The 11,879-nt window shown below is 48.9% G+C and overlaps 1 protein-coding gene across 4 annotated transcripts in view; it reads left to right on the top strand.

Annotated features, from left to right (window-relative positions):
* The window catches only part of NT5C2 (5'-nucleotidase, cytosolic II), a 149,219-nt gene that overhangs the window by 114,930 nt on the left and 22,410 nt on the right, over positions 1-11,879 (top strand). For all 4 annotated transcript variants that reach the window (XM_075348612.1, XM_075348610.1, XM_075348613.1 and 1 more), the window contains 3 exons: positions 9,182-9,273; positions 11,168-11,225; positions 11,337-11,430. In XM_075348612.1, coding sequence (XP_075204727.1) covers positions 9,182-9,273; positions 11,168-11,225; positions 11,337-11,430 — 244 coding nt within the window. The remainder of the gene's footprint in view (positions 1-9,181; positions 9,274-11,167; positions 11,226-11,336; positions 11,431-11,879) is intronic.

Below are 11,879 nucleotides of genomic sequence, written 5' to 3'. Positions count from 1 at the left end.
ACACCATCACGTGTTTCTCAACGCAGTGATTCTAGAGCAATGCACCCTGGGAAATATTCAAAGCAAGAAGGCCTGCGGAGACACCATCACATGTTTCTCAACGCTGGCAGGAAACTAGCCAGGTCTTTCACCGGGAAGGAACAACCACGGGAAGGGCAGTCTCCAGTCAAGGAGACCACCTATGCCAAACATGGTATCCATCCACAGACAGCCGTTTCAGGGTATTTGCCCCTCATCAGTGTGGAGTAGGAATCTGGCTAGTGGGAGCATTGCCTAGTAAAAGACTATGTGAGCAATGGATGTTGATCTCCCTAAGGTCAACCATCCTTGCTCACATAGTCTTTTACTAGGCAATGCTCCCACTAGCCAGATTCCTACTCCACACTGATGAGGGGCAAATACCCTGAAACGGCTGTCTGTGGATGGATACCATGTTTGGCATAGGTGGTCTCCTTGACTGGAGACTGCCCTTCCCGTGGTTGTTCCTTCCCGGTGAAAGACCTGGCTAGTTTCCTGCCAGCGTTGAGAAACATGTGATGGTGTCTCCGCAGGCCTTCTTGCTTTGAATATTTCCCAGGGTGCATTGCTCTAGAATCACTGCGTTGAGAAACACGTGATGGTGTCTCCGCAGTGGTGGATGTTGATCTCCCTAAGGTCAACCATCCTTGCTCACATAGTCTTTTACTAGGCAATGCTCCCACTAGCCAGATTCCTACTCCACACTGATGAGCGGCAAATACCCTGAAACGGCTGTCTGTGGATGGATACCATGTTTGGCATAGGTGGTCTCCTTGACTGGAGACTGCCCTTCCCGTGGTTGTTCCTTCCCGGTGAAAGACCTGGCTAGTTTCCTGCCAGCGTTGAGAAACATGTGATGGTGTCTCCGCAGGCCTTCTTGCTTTGAATATTTCCCAGGGTGCATTGCTCTAGAATCACTGCGTTGAGAAACACGTGATGGTGTCTCCGCAGTGGTGGATGTTGATCTCCCTAAGGTCAACCATCCTTGCTCATATATATACATATATATATATATATATATATATATATATATATATATATTAAAAATACACACAGTACAGACTAAAAGTTTGGACACACCTTCTCATTCAAAGAGTTTCCTTTATCTTTATGACTCTGAAAATTGTAGATTCACATTGCAGGCATCAAAACTATGAATTAACACATGTGGAATGAAATACTTAACAAAAAAGTGTGAAACAACTGAAAATATGTCTTATATTCTAGGTTCTTCAAAGTAGCCACCTTTTGGTTTGATTACTGCTTTGCACCCTCTTGGCATTCTCTTGATGAGCTTCAAGAAGTAGTCACCGGAAATGGTTTTCACTTCACAGGAGTGTCAGGTTTAATAAGTGGGATTTCTTGCCTTATAAATGGGGTTGGGACCATCAGTTTTGTTGTGCAGAAGTCTGGTGGATATACAGCTGATAGTCCTACTGAATAGACTGTTAGAATTTGAACTATGGCAAGAAAAAAGCAGCTAAGTAAAGAAAAACGAGTGGCCATCATTACTTTAAGAAATGAAGGTCAGTCAGTCCGAAAAATTAGGAAAACTTTGAAATTGTCCCCAAGTGCAGTGGCAAAAACCATCAAACACTACAAAGAAACTGGCTCACATGAGGACTGCCCCAGGAAAGGCAGACCAAGAGTCACCTCTGCTGCGGGGGATAAGTTTATCTGAGTCACCAGCCTCAGAAATCTCAGGTTAACAGCAGCTCAGATTAGAGACCAGGTCCATGCCACACAGAGTTCTAGCAGAAGACACATCTCTAGAACAACTATTAAGAGGAGACTTTGTGCAGCAGGCCTTCATGGTAAAATAGCTGCTAGGAAACCACTGCTAAGGACCGGTAACAAGCAGAAGAGACTTGTTTGGGCTAAAGAACACAAGGAATGGACGTTAGACCAGTGGAAATCTGTGCTTTGGTCTGATGAGTCCAAATTTGAGATCTTTAGATGCAACCACCGTGTCTTTGTGCGACGTAGAAAAGGTGAACGGATGGACTCTACATGCCTTGTTCCCACCTTGAAGCATGTATGAGGAGGTGTGATGGTGTGGGGGTGCTTTTCTGGTGGCACTGTTGGGGATTTATTCAAAATTGAAGGCATACTGAACCAGCATGGCTACCACAGCATCTTGCAGCGGCGTGCTATTCCATCCGGTTTGCGTTTAGTTGGACCATCGTTTATTTTTCAACAGGACAATGACCCCAAACACACCTCCAGGCTGTGTAAGAGCTATTTGACTAAGGAGAGTGATGGGGTGCTACGCCAGATGACCTGGCCTCCACAGTCACCAGACCTGAACCCAATCGAGATGGTTTGGGGTGAGCTGGACCACAGAGTGAAGGCAAAAAGGCCAACAAGTGCTAAGCATCTCTGGGAACTCCTTCAAGACTGTTGAAGACCATTTCCGGTGACTACCTCTTGAAGCTCATCAAGAGAATGCCAAGAGTGTGCAAAGCAGTAATCAAAGCAAAAGGTGGCTACTTTGAAGAACCTAAAATATAAGACATATTTTCAGTTGTTTCATACTTTTTTGTTAAGTATTTCATTCCACATGTGTTAATTCATAGTTTTGATGCCTTCAATGTGAATCTACAATTTTCAGAGTCATGAAAATAAAGGAAACTGTTTGCGTGAGAATGTGTGTCCAAACTTTTGGTGTGTGTGTGTGCGCGTATTATATATAATACGCACACGCAAACACACACACACACACACAGTAGAGACCAAAAGTTTGGACACACATTGTCATGCAAACAGTTTCCTTTTATTTTCATGACTGAAAATATAATTTTTTTTTTTCTTTGTCGCTCCATTGGGAGACCCAGACAATTGGGTGTATAGCTACTGCCTCCGGAGGCCACACAAAGTATTACACTCAAAAGTGTAAACCCCTCCCCTCTGCTATACACCCTCCCGTGCATCACGGGCTCCTCAGTTTTTATGCTTTGTGCGAAGGAGGCTGACATCCACGCATAGCTCCACATCTTAGTCAGCAGCAGCTGCTGACTAGGTCGGATGGAAGAAAAGAGGGCCCATATCAGGGCCCCCAGCATGCTCCCTTCTCACCCCACTCTTGTCGGCGGTGTTGTTAAGGTTGAGGTACCCATTGCGGGTACATAGGCAGGAGCCACATGCTGTTTTCCTTCCCCATCCCTTTAGGGCTCTGGGTGAAGTGGGATCCTAATCGGTCTCCAGGCACTGGGACCGTGCTCCCTCCGCAGCCCTGGGGAATCTGCTGGACAAGAGCCGGGTATCGTCAGGGACAAGGCCCTGCTACTGTGAGGTACTCTGTGTCCCTGTGGGGACCGCGCATGGAGCGCTTGTGCCATACACACTGCAGCACTGCTGGGTGTGTTAGTGCGCCGGGGACTACCGCGCCGGCCGTGCTTATTTGCCGGCCGCGCTTATAACTTTAGTCCCCGGCTTTTGCGGCCTAGTTTCGCTTATTCCCGCCCACAGGCCTGCCAGTCAGGGGAAGGGCGGGACGCTGCACAGGACGGCAGCACTGAGGGCTGGAGCATACTCTGTATCCTCCTCCCCCCTCACTCAGCACAGTGGGACACTAGATTCCCGCACTTTCTAAGGCACACCCACGGCCCCCTCCTCCCCACAGAACGCCAGCAGCCATTACTGTCAGCACTTCTGACGCTGGAGAGGAGAGACAACATCAGGGGGGCCCGGGCACGGATTCTGGTGATCACACAAACCGCTGTGAGCGGTCGGTAAGCAGCACCTGAGGTGCTGGCCCCACTGAGTACCGAAGTGTACATATATATATATATATATGCTTGTTGTATGGTCGCACTGTTGTTTTTGGCTACTCCTAGAGAAGCCTTACAGTCCAGCCCCGGGCACTGTTCAATCATTATACCACCCCCGGACCTGCCAGTCAGGAGGAAGGGCGGGACAGTCGGGCTGACGCCGACAGTGAGGGCCGGAGCACACTTCGCTGTCCTCCGACCCCCTCACTAATCACGCTACGGAACTGATCCCCTCAAGGACTCAGTGTCCCCTTGGGGACGGTGCAGAGAGCAGCTTCGCCTCAGACTTGGCGACTACCGGACCGCGCCTGCTTGCCGGCCGCGGTCTGTAACTTTAGTTCCCGGCCTTTGCGGCCTAGCGCCTTAAACTCCCGTCCCTGGCCCTGCCAGTCAGGGGGAAGGGCGGGACGGTCAGTCGGAGGCTAGCAGTGACGGCTGGAGCACACTTGGCTGTCCTCCGTCTCCCTCACGTTTCGCTCAGGGCACCAGATTCCTGCACTTTTGGGGTTACGCCCACGGCTCCCCCCTCCACTGTACACGCCGACAGCCATGTTTTCAGCAGCACATACTGCTTCCGGGTCTGTACACCAGGGGGCTTCTTCTCGATGCTGGGCCCCCTAGAGTGATGAACTGTATATGTGATACACTGTATATATGACTATATAATGTTTGAATGCAGTTTCACTGGTTGAGCTTCGCCGGCGTTCCCTGTCCAGGCGGCAGGGACAGAGTTACAGCTTTGCTGAGAAACTCTCTGGGTCATTTTCACTATCCATGTCTCAGGCTATGGACAAATGGTCGGCTAAGAGACTAGGAGTTGCGGTCCAGACCGGCCCCTTACACAGGCCCCGGGCACTGCGGGATCGCCCCAGGCCTCCCTCGGTCTGCGACGAAGCGTGTTCCTGGGGTGGCCTCTAGTTAGTACGTGGTAAACTCCAGCACGAACCGCAGTCCCAGTCCGGCTAAGCAGCCTTGCTTGGAATCTTCCCCGACTTCTAGGGTCTCAGCTTGAGGACCCTCTAGAGGATGGGGCGGAGGTCGCAACCCAGGACTCTGTCCGGACGTGGCTCTCAAGGCTTCACAGATTCTGTCCAGAAGCACACCTTCATGGACAACCGTTTTACTGAACGCCTTATAACACACGTTGTCCCTTCCCCTCTGATGTTGTTCAGGTTTCGGCTCAGTGTCATAAGGTGCCCGCCAGTCTCGGACTGGCGGCTAGATCAGTAGTAGCAGTGGGTGGCGGGTCCACGCTCAAGAATGCCACGGACAGACAGATAGAACTCCTAATGGGATCCATCTATGAAGCCATAGGCGCGTCCATTGCCCCAGCCTTTGCAGGGGTGGGCACTCCAGGCTATCTCAGCTGCTCTGTCTCAGATCAATGCGGTCATCCTGTGCTCCGCAATTAGCGTCTTTGACGTCTCAGGCGGTGGTATTTTCATCCTCCGCCGTGCACAGAGAACCTTTTCTGCATGGCGGTCCAGGTCAGGGGAGTGGTCCCCACATGTCCAAGACCGATGTAGGAGACATTCTGTCTTACGGTCATAGGATAGAGCTCCGTTCTCGTCCTCCGACTCGTTGATTCACAGCATCTCTGTCCCCCGAGCGAGCCGATGCACGTTTCCAGTCGGTGAACACTCCGAAGGCAGGAGGAGTTGCGATCCTCGTTCCCCATCAAGAACGTAGTCGCGGCTTTTTACTCCAGCTTGTTCGTGGTACCAGATAGGACGGATCACTCCGCCCCGTTCTGGACTTCACACGGCTCAACGGACGGAGAACCTGACGGTTCCGGATGGAATCTCTCCGCTTGCCATCACCTTTGATGGCCCAAGGAGGTTTCCTAGCATCCATCGACATCAGGGATGCTTATTTCCACGTGCCGATTGTACCAGAATATCAGCGCTTCCTGCGCTTCGCCATAGGGAACGAACACCTTCAGTTCGTGGCACTAACTTTCGGCCTGGTGACAGCCCTTCGGGCCTTCACCAAGGTCATGACAACGGTGGTAGCGGTCCTACTCTCTCAGGCAATCTGCTGGTCAAGGCCCCCTCTCGGATGGCATGCCAACACAGACTGAACATTGCTCTAGAGACTCTCCAGAGATTCGGGTGGTTCATCAATTTTTCCTAAAGTCAAAATTGACACCGGCCCACTCAATGACATATCTCGGCATGGAGTTTCATACTCTCTCAGCGATAGTGAAGCTTCCACTGGACAAACAGCGTTCACTACAGACAGGGGTGCAATCGTTCCTTCGAGCCCAGTCACACCCTTGAGGCGCCTCATGCACTTCCTAGAGAAGTTGGTGGCAGCAATAGAGGCAGCTCCGTTTGCGCAGATTCATCTGCGCCCACTTTAATGGGACTTTCTCCGCATATGGGACAGCAAATCGATGTCCCTCGACAAGAACGTTGCTCCTTCTCGGGCAGCCATGGCCTCCCTTCAGTGGTGGCTTCTTCCCACTCTTGTCGAAGGAAAAATCCTTCCTGCCCACATCCTGGGCTGTGGTCACGGCGGACGCGAGTCTGTCAGGGAGTCTTCCTCCACCACAGGGCTCAGGGTACATGGACTCAGCAGAGTCCTCCCTCCAGATCAATGTTCTGGAGAGAAGGGCAGTGTTCTAGCCCTAATAGCGTTCCAGCCTTGGCTGGAAGGCAGGCAGATCCGAATTCAGTCGGACAACGCCACGGCGGTGGCATACATCAACCACCAAGGCGGCACAAGCAGTCGGCAAGCCTCCAGCAAGTCCGGCGGGTTCTGCTGTGGGTGGAAGCCACAGCCTCCACCATCTCCGCAGTTCACATCCCGGGCGTAGAAAACTGGGAAGCAGACTTTCTCAGTCGCCAGGGCATGGACGCAGGGGAATGGTCTCTTCCACCGGACGTGTTTCAAGAGATTGTTGCCGCTGGGGGAAGCCGGACGTCGACCTATTGGCGTCCCGGCACAACAACAAGGTCCCGGCATTCATGGCACGTTCTCAAGATCACAGAGCTCTGGCGGCAGACGCATTCTGAATTCTGCGGCCCTCAACCTGACTGCGTAGCCATTGAGTACTGGATCCTAGCGTCTTCAGGGTTATCTCAAGAGGTCATTGCCACTATGAGACAGGCCAAGCAACCAACGTCCGCCAAAGATCTACCACAGGACGTGGAAGATCTTCCTATCCTGGTGCTCTGATCAGAGTTTTTACTCTCGGGCCATTCGCCTTGCCCACTTTCTGTCCTTCCTTCAATCCGGAATGGAGAGGGGGTTGTCTCTCGGTTCCCTTAAGGGACAAGTTTCGGCGCTTTCTGGGTTTGTGTTTCAGAAGCGTCTAGCCAAACTCCCTCAGGTACGCACGTTCCTGTAGGGGGTTTGCCACATAGTCCCTCCTTACAAGCGTCGGCTAGAACCCTGGGATCGGAACAGGGTGATACCGGCTCTTCAGAATCCACCCTTCGAGCCAATGAGGGATATTCTCTTTCACGCCTTTCGCAGAGGGTGGTCTTCCTAGTGGCAGTCACGTCACTCCGCAGAGTGTCTGACATAGCAGCGCTGTCATGTAAAGTCCCCCTTCCTGGTGTTTCACCAGGACAAGCTGGTTCTGCGTTCGGTTCGGGAATTTCTCCCGAAGGGGTATCCTCGGTTCATCTCAATCAGGATATCTTCTTACCTTCTTTTTGTCTCATCCGGTTCACCACCGTGGAAAGGATTTGCACTTGTTAGGTCTGGTGAGAGCAATCAGACTCTACATTTCTTGTACGGCGCCCCTGCGCCGCTCGGATGCGCTCTTGTCCTTGTCGCTGACCAGCGTAAAGGGTCGCAAGCTCCCGAGTCAACTTGGCTCGGTGGATCAAGGAACCAATTCTTGAAGCCTACCGTCCCGCTGGGCTTCCGGTTCCTTCAAGGCTGAAGGCCCATTCTCCCAGAGCCGTGGGTGCGTCCTGGGCGTTGCTGCACCAGGCTACGGCTCAGCAGGTGTGTCAGGCGACTACCTGGTTGAGTCTGCACGCCTTCACGGAGCACTATCTAGTGCATACCTACGCTCGGCAGATGCCAGCTTAGGTAGGCGAGTCCTTCAGGCGGCGGTTGCCCACCTGTAGGAAGGGGCCGTTTTACGGCTATATTACGAGGTATTCTTTTACCCACCCAGGGACTGCTTTTGGACGTCCCAATTGTCTGGGTCTCCCAATGGAGCGACAAAGAAGGGAATTTTGTTTACTTACCGTAAATTCCTTTTCTTCTAGCTCCAATTGGGAGACCCAGCACCCGCCCCTGTTTCCCTTCGGGCTCTTATTCTTTGTGTACACATGTTGTTCAGATTGAATTGTTCTTGGTCATGGTTTCAGTTCTCCGAACATCCTTCGGATTGAATTTACCTTAGACCAATTTATAAGTTTCCTCCTTCCTGCTTTTGCACCAAAACTGAGGAGCCCGTGATGCACGGGAGGGTGTATAGCAGAGGGGAGGGGTTTACACTTTTGAGTGTAATACTTTGTGTGGCCTCCGGAGGCAGTAGCTATACACCCAATTGTCTGGGTCTCCCAATTGGAGCTAGAAGAAAAGGAATTTACGGTAAGTAAACAAAATTCCCTTCTTTCTTTAATTTTGGTGAAAAAAGCCCTTTTAAGTCGTGCAGTTTTCATTGCTCTATCTCCTAAGCCTCATGTACGGTTGACACTTCATTTTTGTAGAGATCAATTCTCAGTAGTCATTTCATTACCACCAGTGAAGGGTATCGCTTACATATAGCTAAAACGAGTTCTACCATTAAAATTAACTGATGGTGACAACTCACCACCTTCCCTTTCGCTGCACAGTGTCCTCTGCACAGATCACAGAGCATGTGTAGAAATCTCTCCCATCGAAGTGAATGAAACACCACACTTGCAAGAGAGAATGGCACTCACCAGATGTATGCTGATGGCCGTTTCGCACTTGCAAAGTGCTTCAGACGCACTTTGCAAGTGCGAAACGGCCGTCGTCAGACGTGCTCAGCTCCCCCTGCCCACCTATCCGCCCTGCACATGTAACCTCCAAGTTTGAATAAATTTGTTTTCTATACAGCATACATCTGGTGAGTGCCATTCTCTCTTGCAAGTTGATGTTATATTGTCTCCACACAAATGTGCACCCCAGAGCTGTACTGATCCATGCCGTTATGTACAGGACTTGGTAATCTATATATCCACGGTGCGGAGTAGTGCCCTGGATTTCTCTTTATACATTGAAACCCCACACTTGTTTCCTGTGCTTCAAGTACACCATGTCTCGAAATGCTGTTCAGAGCAGCTCAGGCGAGATGGCAATCGCATAACATTTCACTATCTGCTTTTAATAATCAATAATTATATAGAAGATGTATTCCATTATGAAAACAACTAATTTCTGCTATTTTTTTTTTTCTACAGACCTGAAACAAGGGAGCAGTACCCAAATAAATTCATCCAGAGAGATGACACGGATCGGTTTTACATACTCAACACTCTGTTTAATCTACCAGGTAATGAACGCTGGCTCATCCGATGGGTTGTATCATCAACACATAAAGGAATAGAGACCCCGCAGAGGAGCTCACTCATCTGTCCTCAGCGGTATTAATTACTGTACATAGGGGTCTCTTGGAGGTCTAGTTGATCCTCACGCTTAAAAAACCCAAATGGGACCTTCACTGATCCCACAAGCCAACATGTCTGAAAGATGTGTCTGAATGTTCTTACCAAAATAATATAAAAATGGTGACTGTGAAGGGTTTGGGATCATGTAAGGGGCAGGGATGGCCGGAGAATTGAGAATAGTTTGTTCTGTCTGATCAGTGACCAGGTTCCTTGTGATGGACTTAGAAATTAGAAGATGGGGATATCTTGTTTTTCAGTATACATGTAATGTAACAAGGTTCTTTGTTCTGAAATGTGTGTCAGCATCTGTGTCTGTGAAAACACCATTATATAATGGGAGTCTGACCCAGATACAGTATGTATCGCCTTCCTAAAACACTGAAGCTGCAGTGAAAGTGAACTGCTAAAAAAAGCAACCTAAAAACTTCAGAATTCAGGAACGTGCAGTCTAGATAGCTGTGTTATTGAAGAAAGGGTCCTCATCAGCCACACCACGACCACCAGACCTCCCCCTCCAATTCTGTCTCTCTTCTGTTTTACGCTGCATTTGTCCATTGCAGAGATATCCACATTTGTTTCTTCTGGAGCACAGTATGTGAAATTTGTGCTTGCATTGCATTTCAGTCTTTTCTTGGGACGTGCACTTTCACACCTAATTCCCAGACTCTTCCATTCACAGCTCCGCAGCGTCTGAGACGGCCAGGTCAGCTGTGGAGAGAGAAGACTCTGAAGAAACTTTTACTTTAAGGATATGTGCAAACGCTGCTTTTTTTTTCTGACCACAGACATGCAGCATTATTGCCCCCAAAATAACGCATCCGCAGCAAAAAACGCATAAAAAAAAGCATGCGTTTTTGATGCGTTTTTCTCCATTACATTTAATGGGTGAAAAACGCAAAAAGAATTGACATGCTGCATCTTTGTGGTCACCACAAAAAAAGCAGCAAAAAAAAAAAACTGCACTGTGCGGACAGCAAAAATAAAATCTTAGACTTTGCTGGGGAATGCAATTCATGCAGTTTTGAGACCAAAACTGCGCGCAAAAACACAGCAAAAAACACAGCAAAAAACACAGCGTGCACACATAGCCTTAGTTTCCCTTAGGAGCCAGCGTGGCCACTATCAGAACACAGAGCAGCTCCGGAAAGTGTGTATTTTCAGGTTTATTTAAAGACTCTGAACAAAAACATCCTGTGGGTGCAAATGTGTGTGTCTGTATTCTACATGTGACATCCAAATAGCACACGAGCTGGTATACTTACTTGTCTCCTGCGCTGCTGTTACTTTTGGGTCCGCAGTGAGTGCAGTGAATATGCATGAGCATAATGAGTGGGCCCGGAAGCAACAGCAAAGGCAGCCGTGGTGGAGACAGGAAAGTATACAAATGCTTTTATTTTTATGTGACCTTTTCTTTTTACTCTGGTAAGTATCACTCTGATTTCTGACAGATCACATCAGTGTGCGGTCCGTGCTGGCAGAAAACAGACATATTGCTGTGTGGAGCACACGGTCCATGTCAAAACAGGGACTTGTGCACAAACTTAGTGATTTTAATGGGTCTACATGTGTCCATGTCTTCGGTATGTGTGATAACTGACGTCACGCGTACCGGAGACACGGATGTATGAATTGGGCCTACAGCGCAGAGTCTCTATCCCATATTGTTTATATAACTGTATACTGAGTATATTGTGGTAAACAGCAAAACTTGTCTCGGCCAAAATATTTCTGGCCCTAAATGTGTATGAAAGGTAATTCTAGTATGATTTCCCCCTCCAGAAACCTACCTGCTGGCTTGCTTGGTTGACTTCTTCACAACCTGTGACCGCTACACAAGGTGAGGGCCCCTTTAGATAATGTTATGTTAGTTATTTGCCCCCCCCTTGCTGACTCTACATTGAAACATTCTTTTAATCACATGTCGTTGTTCATTTCTTTCTTACTGCAGTTGTGAAAAGGGGTTTAAAGATGGCGATCTCTTCATGTCGTTCCGCAGCATGTTCCAGGATGTCAGAGATGCGGTGGACTGGGTTCATTACAAGGTAGATCCCCATCTTTGACCCCATCCACAGTATATTGTTTGCAAATACTTATATTCCCCATGGGATAACGAGCATCATCTGTCCTTAGAACTATACATTGTGTTGTTCCTCTAGTATTCCTCCTGGAAATGTATGAATCGGTTGACAACTGTTATACCATTACCATTTATAATGAGGCATATCCTTATCCACCGACATTGTCTAATCTGTGTACGTAGAGTGGGTATGCAGGGAAATGCCTTTTTATTAGATGATGTAGGGTTGATTTTCTTATATAAAGGGTCATGTTCACACTAGCATTTGCAATCCTTTTGTCAAGATTTGTCACTTTTGGCAGGATAAATGATGTAGCATAACTATCCCCATAGTCCCTGTTAAATCGTACGACTGATCCAACACATCTGTCGGCTGAGAACAAATGGATTGGGCATATTGAACCATATCCACCA

This window comes from Anomaloglossus baeobatrachus, chromosome 5, assembly GCF_048569485.1.
Source record: "Anomaloglossus baeobatrachus isolate aAnoBae1 chromosome 5, aAnoBae1.hap1, whole genome shotgun sequence".
NCBI classification, from domain to species: Eukaryota; Metazoa; Chordata; class Amphibia; order Anura; family Aromobatidae; genus Anomaloglossus; species Anomaloglossus baeobatrachus.
This window is presented reverse-complemented; position numbering and strand designations above follow the sequence as displayed.